The 17,232-nt window shown below is 40.0% G+C and overlaps 1 protein-coding gene across 1 annotated transcript; it reads left to right on the top strand.

The window, feature by feature from the left end:
- The first annotated feature begins 12,304 nt into the window (after positions 1–12,304).
- Positions 12,305–15,838, top strand: LOC113575322 (SRY-box transcription factor 8). Its single transcript, XM_027006768.2, has 3 exons — positions 12,305–12,915; positions 13,226–13,458; positions 13,643–15,838. The coding sequence occupies exons 1-3, from the start codon at positions 12,512–12,514 to the stop codon at positions 14,362–14,364; spliced, it is 1,359 nt and encodes a 452-aa protein (XP_026862569.1). The 5' UTR covers positions 12,305–12,511; the 3' UTR covers positions 14,365–15,838.
- Positions 15,839–17,232: the final 1,394 nt, after the last annotated feature.

The raw sequence follows: 17,232 nt of genomic DNA, 5'->3' as shown, positions 1-17,232 counted from the left end.
CTCAAGACCCAGAAAGGTACAGGACACTGGACACATTCCCCATGGGCTTGGTCTTTGTGGTGTAACACAGCCATAAGCGGTTCATCACAGTGCATGATGGTGCCTGTTTTCCCTCCACTGACCCATTCCACCATTTCCAGAAGGCAACACAAACACTCTCTCCCCTAGCTTTCTGGCTCCTGACAGCTGGGCCAGAGCTCAGTCCAGCCCCAGACAGCCAGGGTGTGGAGCCAGAACAGAGTTGGGGGGGTGCAGGAGGCAGTGGGGGGTGGGAGTTGACACAGTGAGATTAACAACAGAAGCCTACTTTACTGCTTCCATAAATATACGTCCATAAATACGATGGTGGTGGTGGGTGAGTGGGCAGGGATTTAGGAACAAGCACACTTACTGGTTTTGATTAAATGTTAGTTTAACTTTTAATCCTCTGAACATGTGTGCAGACATATACTAACTTGCTTGTTCTGTGGGAGTTTATGTGCATTATTTGTGTCAGCCTAGAAATGTCTCCTGTCTGACAAACATTCACAAAGGCATATAAACATAAACATATGCGTTCACACACGAAAAACTACTTTCTAATGCAAAATGAAGAGAAACACCTTACAGTAAGATATGGGAATTACAGGAAGAGTTCAAAAAGAGACAAACATAGTATGATGCAGTTATGCTCATTATGATATCATAAGAGACATGCATAGTATGATATGATGTATTAAGAGACAGGTTTAGTATGATGTCATAAGAGACAGATCTAGTATGATGTAATAAGAGACAGATGTAGTATGATGTAATAAGCATCAAGCAACCCAACATATTAAAAGTTAAATTGGGGGGGGGGGGGGGTGTGTTGGGTTGAACATGAGACTAGGTGTAAGTAACTGGGAGATTTATAGGGGAAAATAAAATAGTCCTAACTTCTCTCAAGGGTTGTCATTAAATGCCAATGCAGGACACAGCAGGGTGACGCAGTTAGTAAAAATATACTATTAAATATACGATTAGATTCAGATTAGGAGCATAAAACGACCACATGAAGAAAGGAAACTGATAAAGCATCTGTGGCACAAATAAAATTATAACTAATCATTGACTATAATAGTTTGCTGTGAAGAAATATAGTAAGATCTCTATTTTCTTAAGTATTTGAGGTAGACAGGCTAATGTTAGTGCACGATTTTTGCAGCATTTTGACAGACACTTTATCCAGAGCAACTTACATATTTATCATTATGACAGTATGTGTGCCCCCTGGGAAGGTAACCCATGACCTTTGTCTAGCAGGTCAAGCTTATTCCAATTTTTCCAACTTATAATCAAGTTGACATTAGAGTGTAGTAAACAAATGAGAACACTCCATTAGCAGGTGGTACTGTATGTTATTATCTCAGATAAATATACACACACACATACACACACACACACACACACACACACACACACACACACACACACACACACACCAAAAAACACAGGAGAGAGCCTCTGTTATTTGATGGGTGTGGCAGGGGAAGAGTGGTTGTCAATGATTTGATCAACTTCTGCTGATATGAAATTTCAATGCTCTACACACTGGTACCAGACTGAATAGCTACCTGTGTCCAGCAGAGAGGGAGAGAGAGAGAGGGCACACACACACACACACACACACACACACACACACATACACACACATACACACACACACACACACACACACGCACACACACCATAGCAGGTTTCATGGATAGTATCTAAAGGCTGCTATGTAAGGTTTTGTAAATATTCAAATGTCTTCAACTGAAAAAAAAATGCTATTAGATGGATATTAATGAATATTCATATAGCTGGCTGTAAAGACTCTTTATATATTCATACTGCTCCAATTCACTTTCCCTTTTTTATTTTCCTTGACTCTTAAAATTCACAGGAAGTGTCCCCATGACCTGTCTTTCCCATGCACATGACCTGGCAAACAGTGGTGTCCATGCCACACGGAAGTATGTCCCTCTTCACACCCATAGGGTACACAACTGTACATGCACATGAGACACAGGGGTCCAAAGGGAAATTTTAAATCTGTTTGAATTATTATTTTCAAAAGTGAAAGAATGAATGAAGTTACACTTATATAGCACCTTTCTCATAACCCAAGGGCACTTTACAATAAACAGATGGCTTTTACATCCAGTCAACACACCAGAGGGATGTGGCAGTCAATTGCACACAGCATACAACATCAGCCCCTGGGGGACTGAATTGGGTGCAGGAAGGGGAGAAAGTTGAACACCAAGGATAGAGCACCATCAGTGAGTATGCAGGCATACAGACATTCACACATTCACACCAGGACATTTTTTAGGGTAGCCAATTCACCTATGTTTTGGACTGTGGGAGAAAACCAGAGACCGCAGAGAAAACCCACACAGACATGGAGAGAACATAGAGAGTCAGACCAGATAGGGAAATGGCCCCGAGACCCTAGCAAATGTGATAACGACCAAGCCATTGGTTTGGAATGGAAATGGAAATAAAGACACCAAATAAAGTTCTGTTGGCTAGAACTCCCTGAAAACAAAAAGCATGCACATGAGCACCAACAGAAAGCAATAGTCTGGAAGAAAGCATTCACAGGCTAGAAAACCCAAACCAACAGAAAAAACTTGAAACACAAATTGGGTTGGGGGAGGGGTTCAAAAGAGATATAAAAAAAGAGGTACAAGAGAGTGAAGAGAAGAGATGCAAAGTACAAATGGTCAAGTCCATGACTATGTGCAGTGTTACACAAAACATAACACACAGCACTTGCAGCGCTGACTTGGGTTGTTGGAGGTTTTAGATTTGCATACACTGAAAATACTGTAGCTGTCCAGAGAGGGAACAGTTTGAAAAAGTGAAGTAGCAAAGAAGATGAATGCACCCTGCAGCAAGGCAAATACCTTCAACAGCAGGAAAAGGGGAGATTTTTCTCTGTTAGGGTTTATGATTCAGCAAAAAGTATGAATTGTTATATTTTATATACGAGTTTAAATCATTATATTGAATATATGAGTATAAATAAATACATTAAACATATAAATTGCCAGTTTATTAGATTCTTCTTACACAAATTATAGTTTCCAAAAACTCACACATCACATGACTGCGGAGTGTGGTATTCGGTTGAGGTCACACTTGTCGACATGTTGACACTTTTTGACAAAGTGATCTCTAGTCACACAATGACATATATCACGGCTGTAGTAACAAAAGCCTTTATCATATTTTGGTTGTCCTATGAGACTGAAGAGCTCAGCTACTGAAGCAGGAATCTTTGCTTAGCAAGAATAAACAGTAAAAACAGTGAAAACATCTCCCTATACCACTTTGCTCTCATTTTACAACAAGTAGGTGACAGTTCTAGCTAGGTGGATGAATTCAGGAGTTTTGCCTTTGACAATTGTTGAGAATTATTTAATGATTAACAAAGCTAGCTAGTTCAGGTTGAGTATTGCTTTGGTCTCATGACCAGCAACCAACATTACCAGATAGCCAGTCAGTGTTTACTTGACACACAGCTCCATGATCACCACAACATATAGTTGGCTCTGTTCAAAATAGCCTACTGTATACGGTATACTGCATACTGCACTCAGTAATATACTGTATACTGGTCCCTGTAGTAGTATGCAGTATAGTCCAGTATGCAACAAACGCAAACCATACTATGAGGTCCTGTGACTGTATCTGCCCACTTGGGAAATATTTCCTGCCACTGTTGCATAATGGGATGCAGTACACCACAAAGATCTGGTCACATACTGGAATACTTGGCGGAAGTAGTATGTCACCCGGATATCTTTGACGTACTCTTCTGTGTGTTGTAATACAGACACGTATATGTAAATGTTCGCAGAAATATAAAACATCCTTAACACTGAAGATGAACTCCAATAAACACAGCTGCACAGCTATTAAACTACTCACTTTTGCTATCACAATGTTTGATGGTGATGGTACAAAAGATTGAATATTGCTGACTTTACCACTTATGAAATAATTGTATCATTCTATCAATATGTAGGCTTTCAGCTTTTACAATGTGTATGCTGATGCAATAATGTTAACTATATTTACAAGGTAATCATAGGTATATGTCTAGCTACAATTATCTGATTAGACAAAGCACTAGCATTGCCCAGAGGCAGCGGCTGGCCTTTTTATGCAAGATTTTACAGAAAAAAAACCCCAAACTACCAGTGGTTGGTGACACTGTAGATGCAGATTGACATAGTCAAAGGAAAACGAAAACACAGGGGCCACTCCCAGGCAACACCAGTACAAATTCAACACTGGTGTGCAGAATGTGATATCAGATTGCCTCCCTTATCAGACTTTGTTTTGAATAGACTACTATTGACTGTGAACGTGACTGGAGCAAGCGACATGACTCCATCAGGGTCTAGAAGAAGAACATCCAAATGGCATAGCCTCTTAACATCTCTGATAATCGAGTTCGTCTCTTTATCTATGCCTTTTTTCCACACTTGGATAGACATTTCCAGTATGATAACACACCATGTCACAAGGACTATATGATCACAGACCAGTTCCAGGAATATGACAACAGGTTTTTGGTTTTCTCCAGTACGCACACATCTGCAGTACATTGACCAGACGCTTCAGAATTTTACACGGTGGCTACATGACTGCCTGAGTGATGCTTCAAAATGAAAATCAGACTTGCTGCAGAAGGACAAAATCCATGACTGTCCTCTTATTTCCCCTTTCAGTCTGGGCCTTCATTAAGCAGTCTGCAACAATTTGCAGATCACAGAAAGACAAATTCCCAGCTGTGCCTTATTTCTGATTTGCACTGGCACTTAATGACTAGATTGCAAATGCAGTCTTCAACAAATAAACAAAAAACAATGGCAGGATTAACATAAAGCATTTCAGCACTGTAACCTATAACCTAGCACATGCTTTCATTGCAGGACTTTCTCATATGTGCATATTCAGCATTCTTTTTTACACCTCTATTAAAAATACTTACATTTTGTTTGATTTGTTTTATTTATGCCTTGCTTATTCTTTATACATATCTGAAACAATCGAGTTTGTCTAATTAGTGTGGTATTTTATGTGTGCACTCACTAAGACAATTTGATTCTGACAAATGATTCTGATTAAAATATTTTGTCTCAGATTGTGAGGTTAAAAGTTCCAGCAATATGAAATCAGTAAGTCTTTATTCATTTTAAGCAGTGATCATGCTCTTTGGTAACATGTTTATCATTTATCATTATCTAAATCAGAAGCAGTATCCATGTGTCATTATATAGGGTCAGCAACAGCTGAATATAATTTTTCAGTGATGAACAGTACTAAAAATATGTTTCAAAGTTGACTAAGTTAATGACTAAATTTATCAGGTTTGTTGGTGAACCATTATATATGTCTATAAATTACATAGTGTGGAAACTGTATCTGGTGCACAGTTAAATATATGCACCAGTTAAATATCTATATTCTACCATTCTGCCTTTCTACACTCTTCCCTTCTACTCTTCCAGACTCTACTCTTCTACCCCTTTATACTCTACCCTTCTACATTCTATCCTTTTACCCTTCTATACTCTATCCTATCCTTGTACCCTTCTACCCTTTGATTATATCAGTACCAGGTAATGTGGTAACATGGTCATCTGTCACAAAAGCCCCCATTGCATAGATGTGAGACAGGGGTAGTGGTGAGAAAAGAAAGGGCAGCTTCCTTAATGCCAACGTTTAACCCAGACTTCCCCAAAATTCTTATAGGCAAGTCTGTCCACTTGTTGACCATCTTGGCAACACCTCTGGGCAGTTATTTCAAGTCATAAAATACCAGGCTCCTATGTCTTTGAATGGGGAGAGACTTATATCCTCAAAACTGGTAGCTGAAATATAATTTCAAATACATATTTCAAATCACTGGTACAAGTTGAAAAGAATGTCATACTGGGCTTACACTACTGGGTAATGTTGGATTTGATTACTGTGGATTATTAGCGCAAACTGTAATGACACAAAAATCAGATTTTTGTGCATATGCATGCACATATCTCCAAAACAAGAGGATAGAATGATAAAGAATATATGATAGATGTGATTTTTTAATTTTTTTTTATTTAAGGCAGGACTTCCTGTGATGCAGTGGCCACATTGAATGTCACAAGTGTTCACATTCATTTCACATTTAGCCAGTGGCCAGTCTCCTCTTGTTATGTTTCTGATTTTCTCCATTCCTCCTAATGGGAGTAGACGCCGATAACTAGCGTTGAGCAACCAGTCGACATGAGCCTAGCGTGGCACACAGTCTTTGCTAGTGCGCTCATTTGAGTGATGCATTTAATTTAGCCAAAGACGAAACGCACTGCTGGAGAGGAGCAGGCCCATAAAGAAGAGCCCCAGGGACAACATGTGACAGGCCTGCGCCCAAACGGAGTGTCTATGGTGGTTGCGTTTTTGCATGGAGGCGTCCCATTTCCCGTAAAAGAGCCCAAAGGAGCGGATCTGTGCACTGGCCCCAAACTGCTACATGTCCCTGCACCGTCATGAAAATTAGGGAGATGATTTATGAGAAGCTGGGATCAAAAACGCAGACGAGCTATAAGATGGAGCATAACCACGAGCTTTTATTTGGACCATATGCAGACAGAGTGGTGGTATAGTGGTAATGGGGTGTATAATTATATATATATATATATATATATATATATATATATATATATATATATATATATATATGCAACTTGGGGTGGCCCGAGTGCCGCAGGGCGAGGGGCAGGACGCACAGACTCCAACGTCTGGGACGTTTATTTATTAACATTTAACATAGAACACTAACGGCACTCACAAGATTCACACATGATTAATACAAACAAGAAATGGTTAACATAAAATATGGAAGATAAACACGTATGCATCTAATAATAACGAAGATAACGTTTAACAGTACCATTGACAATAACACACCACATTAACACGTTACGTCAACAATGACCAACGACGCTGCACACCCTGACATGGGTTTAAATATACATAGACAGAACGAGGTGCAGGTGTGTGCAGGCGTGGCTACAAACGAAGGTCCTCCCCCTGCCTGTAGCTGGCCAAACCACGTGCCTCACAGGAGGCGAGCATTCCGTAAATTTTGTTTGCAGTTGTCTTATTGAAATAAAAGCAGCAGTGATCGGTGTCCATCATCTTGAGTAAAATAAGAAGATAGTCAGTGGCTGCCAGCCAAAGCATCATACACATCTTTCATCTGTAGAGCGGGAAAAAAAAGAGTTGATTTCATGCCTGCAGGTATAGGCGTGGGCTGCTAACTCTGTCAGGTACTTCTAACCAAATAAACTACTTTGCATTCTCGCACTGGACAAGATCTGCAATAATGAAACCCAACATTCTCCATTGGTGTATGCTTTAACTAACAAGACAGCAGTGTGTCTCAGAGAAAGAAAGAAAAAACAAAACAGGGTCTGGAAGTACTTGAAATTTCCTTGTGGCACTGAAAAGAATGACTGCATACCAGTTTATACTTAGCTGTCTGTACTAATTCTTTCCTTCAGTTTGAAATATCCTCATTGTGCACACCTCTCAGGACTCTATCAGGGTCTACTAATAGGTTTAAATAAAAACTCCATTTGGCCCAGTAAACCCCTCATTAAGATATTTTTATAGATGAATTTAGGAGACATTGGGGTCAAGGGTCAATGGGTGGGCCTAACTTGCAGCAGCTGCTTGGGGGCAGGGCATGATTAGAACCAGCAAATTTCAAATGGCAAGTCTGCTTGAACATCTGTAGGTCCATGGGCCAGTGACTCACACCAGACCCCACACCCCACAACCTGCAAAACACATCTATAAGGGTACAGGCCCAGAAGATAACAATTGTCTTTTCAGAGGGCTGGACTGGCTGTGCATACTTACTTCTAGAGTTTTTTTTCTTTCTTTTTTGCATACATCAAAGTCTTGGGAAGTTATAATATACATTACAACTTTATCTATTTTAACACCTAATGATGAATAAGTTGAGTACCATGTGGTAAACTGTACAAACAGAGACAGACAGTGAGAGAATGAAAGAATGAGTGAGCTGGTGGGGTGGGGGGTGGGGGGCAGAGAGACATGTAATTTGGTCTCAGTTTCACAGAGCTGTGTTGTGGCACAGTAGCTGTATGAGCATGTTTACTGTGTGGTTTGGCACAGCAGCCTGAGTGAAGATGAGGGCAATAAGACACGGGCAGGGAAGAGTTCAAGCTCGGAGTTTGCAGCCTGAATAGTGGCTACATCCTAGAACTGCTTCCTCATTAGCTCCACTTGTCCCTTCCCCTCCCTGACACATCATCCAAGCTCAAAGTTCACAAAACAGGAGGAGATGAGAGTTGGAGAGGAGAAGTGAGGTAATGAGATGAGGTGTTAGAAATTGTCCCTTTTGTGCAATCTCTGCTAAATGTGACTTGTACCCATACACAATTGATCACAACATTAATTTCTTACATTTGTACCTTTCCATTATCATTTGAAATACAACAAACTGAAAAAGCTGCAATTCTTATGTGGAAAATGGGCAACTGCCATGTGCAGTTGTGGTATGGATTTGCCACAAAGGTTTCGTTCTCTTCTGCAGAGGACACAGGTAAATATCCTTTGACATGGCTTTGGGACATGCCTTTCGAAAAAACTAAAGAAAGTCATGTCTCTTTCATTGGAACAGTAATAACATGGCAAACTTTGAAATATTTCTGCATTGAGGTAAGAGGTTGAAGGTAACAGAATGAGACATATAGGATGTAACTGGTTGGAGAATGTAGATTATTTAAGATTGAGAGTATAGGGGTAAATCTGACTATGGTGTGTGACATCCAAGATAGTGCAGGCTTTTCTAGGGATATCTCCAACCAAGGCCTCCTTTTGAGAAATCACAAAAGCTGAAATTAAAACCCTCCTTCCCAGTCTGGGTTCATGTAAGTCCTTCTTCATGCCTCTGCCTCTCTCTCTCTCTCTCTCTCTCTCTCTCTCTCTCTCTCTCTCTCTCTCTCTCTCTCTCTCTCTCTCAGATCAGAGCATGGAGTGCTTATAGACAGAGCCTTCTCCACAACACAGAATGCCATGAAGGTCAAGCACTGGATTCATTTTACCACAGTTCTTTTCTCGCTTTTGCCCTCTCCTTACCCAAGACCGAAACCACCAACCAGTCCCTCTGCTTGGCAACAAGTGAAACCAGCTGCTAATCAGTGCTATGCTTCCCTCTGGATTGTGGGCAAGGAGACTTCCTAGCATTAATTGTGAGCTTATACTAAACCCTCCTGTATTTTTTTTGCTGAGCAAGAGCTTTTGCTGTCCTCTTCCCTCTGCCAGATGCCCCTGTCTTTTCAGCATTCCTTGCAGCAGCTGAACATTTATTATGGATATGGAACATGAACATTAGTGGAATCCTTTTTAAAATCAAATAACTTGGTGCCTTTTCATTTATGTTACTGTAGTAACTTACATTAGAGCAAATATCATTTTTAATGATTTCATGAAACACTCCTGTGAAAAATACAGCAGACATGAGACATAAGTGTCCTGAAGGAAAATTACTATTGAAGTAATTAATACAGGGTGACCCATGGTAAGATAATTTCCACTTGTGTGTTGCCAAGAACAAGCCTAAACCCTGAAACCTCAAGTAAATCACAAGCATACCTATTTGAAAACAAACAATAAGCAAACAGCAACTCTGTAATACACTCCCTGTCTCAAAAGGATGATTGAAATATTTAAGAGAATTACAAATCTTCTTCAAATCAGCTGATTATGTCAGATATAATGTTCTATATCACCTTTCCACATTAAATTATGAAAAGCTGCAAGACTTACTTACCTCACTGCAATACAACATCACTTATATACTACCAATGTGTTACTATTTAAAGAGCACAAAGAATCCACATAGCAAAAAGAATCTCCTGTTACTTTCTCCATGTGAATAAAATCCATCCTTTCTGTTCTGATATCCCAGACACCTACTGCAAGCATTCAATAAACTAAAATGCCTGCCAAGCAGAACATACCTTGTCTTTTCATGGGAAAGCCAGTTGATAAAAATCAACTTTGCAATAGAAGAACACAAAGACGCACTCACAAAGGCAGTGATTCAATCTCTTCTCTTATCTTCATGTTTCTCTGTCTTTCTCTCTTGTGGGTGCACACTCTGTGTCTCACAAATACTCTTAAAGCTCTGGGTTTTTTTTAAATTGTAATGTGTGTCATGACTAACAAACAGACCACTGTCAGAGATTAACTTCCCTTTTAACTGAGAAACCTGTAATGATGGGAATAACAAAGAGACTTTTAGGTAGGCCTGAAGTTGTAATGCCCCTGTATATTGCCATGGTATCAAAGGCTGACAGAGGTCTTTGTTTTACTACAACAGGAGTATTCTTTATATGGCATCCACAATGTGTGAATATAAGTCTGGTCCATTTGTGTACATTCAAATTAGGATTGTGCTGGCACTGCTGAAAGAACGTTGGCTATTGGAAGTAAGAACAAGGGCCCTCCATTGTACATCTGAACTGAAAGATCTACAAAAAGTGAATTAGCTACATAACAGTCCAAATTATTATATGAAAAGAACACCTACCCAACACCTCCAAGTCTAACATTTATTTGGGGGGGGGGGGGGGGGGGGGGGGGGTTCCATTAAAACAAGAATTAAAATATAGATATGGATTTTCAACTGTCAATATTAAATCTCTATAAAATGAAAATGCAAACATGTAGAGAAAGGACTTAACAAGTCAGAAAATGACCAGTTTGTTTCTTTTGTCAGGACTCACCTCCACACTGCGTCACAGCCCTTACACGTGTCAAAAATGCACGCCAATACGCGTCACAGAGTCCTCTGATGCCTATTGGTAAAGCACGAGAGTACATCTTTGAAAGTAGACTAAGGTTTAGACGGATATCATAGTAGTCCATTAACCTACTTACATTATGATAAAATGTCATTGATATCATTATTATTATTGTTGTTAATAATAATAATAATAATAATAATAATAATAATAATAATAATAGTAATAACTGTTAGATATGATTCTGTATTGTCTAAAGTCGCAAAAACCCTCAAATGCAGTCGCATACCCTGCGTGCAAATCTTCCATCGAGAACTCTGAGTCGTTGAGTCGTTGGCTAGATTTACAATGTATATTATTCAATGTATATGATTTACACTGTATATGAGACATCACTTCGATCTTCTTTTCTCTTTAAAGGCATTACTTCGGCAGTGTGCGATATCGTCCGGGATATAACACATCTTATGAAACCTAAAATTAAACCAATATAAGTTACATATTATACCTGAGAGAAATAAATAGAACAAGATTAACGAAGCCGAAGGTTCTGCATAAGTATATATTTCTCTAAAATATTTTATCGATATATTGGTTTTCTTTAAGTCAATAAATATGTGGACAATAATAAGGTCGAAAGTATTTTATGAAACTGTCTAAGACAAAGTGAAGACATCGATGAAAATAACCAAACTGCCCTGCCATAACTTTGTAAGCTGCGAGGGAACGTGACAGGTGATAACACTAGAGGCAATAGTTTGAGCATGCAAAGTTCATCTTTACGTCAGTCGGGCAGTTCTTGTTGCTTAAAACATAATACAGCCTACAGACAGGCGGTTTTTTGCGGCGTAATCCTGCACGTGCCTCTAATGCGAGCTCATTAGACCTTTTTTATACCACGACTTTGTAGGGGTTTTTTTGTTGTTTTTTTCTGTACAGTGGAGCTGGATAATGATTTTAACATCACAGGGTAGGCCTATATTAAGTGTAAACGTGTAAACTTTTGTTTAAATCTTAAATCTTTATTATACTGGGCAAAATTAATCAACATGAATAATAATAATAATAATAATAATAATAATAACAATACATTATATTTTCTAATTAAATGTCAGAAACCTTTATAAATGTATTATTTATCTATATTTTGTTTAAATAACAACTTTAGAGCCTATATAACATGGTCAACTACTTGGCGCAGTGCTTACAAGAGCGACTTTGAAATAAATTATACTATATATCACAACTATAATCGATCATAAAAACTGATTATCTCTTACTTGTAAATTAATACCGAAGTAGCCTATATCTACTGCTGAAAGCATTATATCAGATGACTTGATTGAGATTGTGTCCTTGGCCAATCAGAATACAGTATTCTAGGACAGTCCACCAATGAGGAGTAAAAGAGGACTGTGACGTGCTCCAACTTCATCGAAAGTCTTTATCGACTGTCACCAAGTTGCACAGCGAGATCACAACTGAAGGGCTGAGCGAGATTCAATTGCTCGGAACATTATCAACAAAATTCACACTCCAGGATTCTAAAACCTTTCCTGCAGTGTAACGTATGTGACAACATTTTGGCGTAAATTTGTTGACGTGCAGTTCACTAAGTGAAACACGAGACGGATTTTACCACCTGAAACTGGCCAGAGGACAAAATGACGGAGGAGCACGACAAGTCTATCACAGACCCACCTTGCAGTCCGACAGGTACGTCCAGTTCAATGTCTCAAGACGAGTCGGACTCGGATGCCCCGTCTTCACCGGCCGGATCGGACGGGCATGGATCGCTGAACTCTGGTCTTTGTAAAAAACTAGATGATGATGATGACAGGTTCCCAGCATGTATCAGAGATGCAGTATCGCAAGTACTTAAGGGATACGACTGGTCACTTGTACCGATGCCGGTGAGGGGTAACGGTACGCTCAAAACCAAGCCTCACGTCAAACGGCCAATGAATGCTTTTATGGTGTGGGCACAAGCAGCACGAAGAAAGCTTGCAGATCAGTATCCACATCTGCACAACGCTGAACTCAGCAAAACTCTGGGGAAGCTGTGGCGGTAAGTTCGATCTTTAAAAAAGTAAAGGGTTTTGTTTGAATAAATATTTTCTCATTATTGATTTTATGATATTGTGATTCCCATGCGCCGTTTATGCGTAGGTTTACTTTTCATTACATTTTGCTGGAATAGAGATATAGATATCTGGCAGGAATACACCGCTTCAAACGTTAACATTATCACTTATTAACAACGAATGTATGGAGCATTCACAGTTCACCATGTGATGGACTCTGATACATTTTGACTAGCCTAGACATTATACATATGATTTGTAATTTCCCTATTTGTTTCTTACTTCCTACCATAGCTTGTTATCAGAGAATGAAAAGAGACCATTTGTAGAGGAAGCAGAGAGACTGCGGGTCCAGCACAAGAAAGATCACCCCGATTACAAGTACCAGCCAAGACGTCGGAAGAGTGTGAAGCCAGGGCAAAGTGACTCCGACTCTGGGGCTGAGTTGAGCCATCAGATGTACAAAACTGAGCCAGGAATGGGCAACCTGGCTGGGTTAGCTGATCATCACCACCTTGACCATTCAGGTGAGTGACTGCTACTCTATGGATAGGAAATCCAAATTACAGTAGTATGGAATTTCACTGAATATGGTCGTTCAAATCGCAGCCTTTATTTCACTATTTAAGCTTTGCTTAATTTACTTAATAACTATTACCATGGATTTTATAACTTCAGAAAATGAGATTTAATTTTTATTGAAAATTTTAGGTCAGCCACATGGGCCACCTACACCACCAACAACCCCAAAAACCGACCTCCATCATGGACCGAAGCAAGACCTGAAGCACGAAGGTAGGCGACTCCTGGATGCAGGGCGCCAGAACATCGACTTCAGCAACGTGGACATCTCCGAGCTCAGCACGGATGTCATCGGCAACATGGAGGCCTTTGATGTGCATGAGTTTGACCAGTATCTTCCAGTGAACGGGCACGCTGGAGCAGCAGCCCCTTCCATACCCTCGGAGCCTGGCCATGGGCCCAACCCCAACGCTTACACTGTGTCTTACAGCCATGCCGGCGCTGGCTGGAGCCGCAAAGGGGCCATAGCCTCTGCCACCTCCTCCTCCTCTCCCGCTGGTGCAGGAGACGTGGCCCAGCAAAGGCCTCACATCAAAACGGAACAGCTGAGCCCCAGCCACTACAGTGAGCACTCACATGGGTCACCATCGCACCCCGATTACAGCTCATACGGCACCCAGAGCTGCGCTGCCTCTTTCCCCAGCTCCCAGTGTGACTATGCGGACCTGCAGACCACCAACTACTACAGCCCATATTCTGGCTACACCTCCAGCCTCTACCAGTACCCCTATTTCCACTCCTCACGGAGGGCTTACGGGGGCCCTATCCTCAACAGCCTGTCCATTCCCCCATCTCATAGCCCCACTGCAAACTGGGACTCGCCAGTTTATACCACCCTGTCAAGGCCTTGAATGCTTCTCCCTCTGTAAACTTTGTCCATACTCTGGATGCACTTATGAAGGAATAGAGGTAGCTGAGAAAATTGTGGGGACATTTGCCCAGCTATGAGAAGAAAAAGACGAAAAAAGTGCCTGCTGATTTTGTACAATTGATCATAACTCCCCCAACACACACCCACACACACACACACAGCCATGAACATGATGTATTGGTGCCTGCACAGCATGTGGAAATCCTTGGTGAGGACCACCTGTCACTGGTCCTCTCCCTGCATACAGGCCTGCACTCCTATGGTTCAACTTCTCTTTTTTAGTGACTATGTATATGCCCTCAGTTGTGTTGGAGTGAAGTACACAAGCAAGCCAAATCCTTTTACAAGGCAGATGGAGAAACAAATACACGTGCACTGGGACCAATTATTTTAAAAATATGAAGCAGCAATGTTTGCTACAGAGTCAGCTGTAAAACCTCTCACCATCAATTGGTCACTCACTTCTTAATTTTAATCAGAAATGTTTTCTTTTTGCTTAGAGATATTCCCTATGTATTTATGTTAATTGTGATATCATTTTTTGTGTGTTTCAGTTGTATAGATGTAAAAAGCTTTTGGGGGTTGTGAATTGGTGGGGATGATAAACTAGTACAGACAAATATTGAATTTTGTGCTGATTTCACATCATTTGTATTATTACAACGCATTCCTGGAAAGAAAATAAAACCACAATGTTCATTCCATGTTATTCAGAAAAATCAACAGATTCAGACCAATGTAATACCACGTGATAGAACAGGTGCCTGCATGCTTATCGAATTGCAATTAGTCATGATGTTATGGTAAAGGAAATGTGGAAAGATAACACCGAAACACAGTGAGTGACGCGTCAGCTGTACGGTGGGGTTGGGTGATATGGGGCATCGCGACTCGCACAGGTTGGCCATTCCCGCGTTGCTCACGAACGAGCTGACGTAGCACTTAAAAAACATACCCGGAATTCTAATCTGTTCACTGAAGATAAATTGAATAATTATTTGCCACATATTGACACAAACAGTATAGAAATACGTGCAAGTACGTGCTGCCTTTGCGTGATTTTGATTGCCTCAGTCTTGCGTGAGCTTAACGCAATTCTTTTTCCCGTTCATTTTAAACCTGTTGCTTCAGAAATGTCCTACCGGCTTCTTATTTGATGCCATTTAAATTCATATCATATTTTTAAAAACATGTTGATTGCTTTCAGCTGTGAAAATCAAACATTGTTCTCTGTACACTTTCCCTGTTGTTCCATTTAAAAAATACCCGGCTATGAGGTTTTTGGTTTTGTTTTGTTTGTTTGTTTGTTTTTTGTGTGTTTGTGTGTGTTTGGGTGTGTGTGTGTGTGTGTGTGTGTGTGTGTGTGTGTGTGTTAACAAGTGCATTTTTACAAGAAGCTAACCTTAATTGCTGGCCATATCTGTGAAAAATAATAAACCTTTTTTCGTCTTGAACCGTGCGGCGTTCTCGATTTTGTTCAAAGGCGTAGCCATTGCTGTATTGTACATACATACCATACATTTCCCTCATTTGCTCTTTTTTGTTTGCAAATTAATGATAGTTGTCGCTAACTGCTGTATATCCACCTTCCCCTTTAAAACAGCTGCTGAAAACGACATTTTTATTCACTATCGTTATCCACAGCTGCCGCTACTCTTTCGCGCTTACGGGAACCGGCAGATGACAAAGTTAAAAGGTTTGAGGTTTGAGTGCACAAACGAATAGCCTATAGAAACACACACACACACACACACACACACACACACACACACACACACACACACACATACACACACACACAATATATATATATATATATATATATATATATATATATATATATATATATATATATATATATATATATATATATATATATATATATGTAAACAGTATAAATAAAAAACAAACAAACGTTTTTTTAATCTACAGTGTATTAGTTAATATCCTGGATTAAGTGTACCTGAACAATATTGCTAAAATCTGTGATAACATTCTCATTGCCAGTTTCTGGCTTGTGGTAAACTTAATTTGAAAAGGTAAACGTGTTGTGAAGTAGTTATAACAGAATTTCATAACTCCTTAAATTATTAAAGGTCCAGATATTCTATTTTAATTATTTGTTCAGAAAAGCAGTAGTCTTCATTTTACAAGACATTTTTCATTAAGGGTCACAGGAGAGGGCACTTCTAATTTTGGAAAGAAGAAGGAAAGATATTAAAGGGTTCTATAACTAAAACACCACATACTGGGGTAAAGTGCTGGCATGGCGTTTCATGACTCATCTTTTAAATGTGGGAAAATTCATGAAAACATATCCCAGCTGGCTCTAAAGTTGATATACAGTTGAAGTAGGGCAAAGAAGAGAATTCTCCAGTGCTCTTTTCTGCAGAGTAGAATTTCAAACTGGGCACTGGCATGCATACCGAGCAGCCGTACCCAACTGGCGGAGGGAGACTGCCAAGTGGCACTGAGAGCCGCTGAATTTTAATGATTTATTATGTGGTGGAGGGGCCCTATTGTCTGCCTTTATCCGGAGCACAAGAAAAGAATTAATTGGACAGAAAATGGAAGAGCAGGAGAACTGACAAGTCATTAAGAGGGTTGTGAATGGACGATTAGATGCACACAGGGGTGGAATTTTTCCCCACTGCACTGTTTCACAGTGCAATTCTTCTCCTCAAACAGAAAAAAAACCAACAACAACGGTGACAACGACAACCACGGCAACAAGCAAACTTAAAATCATAACTGTGACAACAGCACTGATAATAATAAAGCAGGCATTTCGCGAGCAGATGGGATGTGGGTGGTTGGAAAACGACTTGTTTTTCTCCTTCAAACTCTT

Source organism: Electrophorus electricus, chromosome 1 (assembly GCF_013358815.1).
Source record: "Electrophorus electricus isolate fEleEle1 chromosome 1, fEleEle1.pri, whole genome shotgun sequence".
In the NCBI taxonomy this organism is placed as follows: Eukaryota; Metazoa; Chordata; class Actinopteri; order Gymnotiformes; family Gymnotidae; genus Electrophorus; species Electrophorus electricus.
The sequence above is the reverse complement of the archived record's forward strand: the minus strand, read 5'-3'. Positions and strand labels throughout refer to the sequence as shown.

Excerpts from the sequence above, each read along its gene's own strand:
- LOC113575322 (XM_027006768.2), top strand. The coding sequence starts at position 12,512 with ATGACGGAGGAGCACGACAAGTCTATCACAGACCCACCTTGCAGTCCG. Across the intron at positions 12,916-13,225 it reads ACTCTGGGGAAGCTGTGGCG|CTTGTTATCAGAGAATGAAA; the intron begins GTAAGTTCGATC and ends TTCCTACCATAG. Across the intron at positions 13,459-13,642 it reads TCACCACCTTGACCATTCAG|GTCAGCCACATGGGCCACCT; the intron begins GTGAGTGACTGC and ends TGAAAATTTTAG.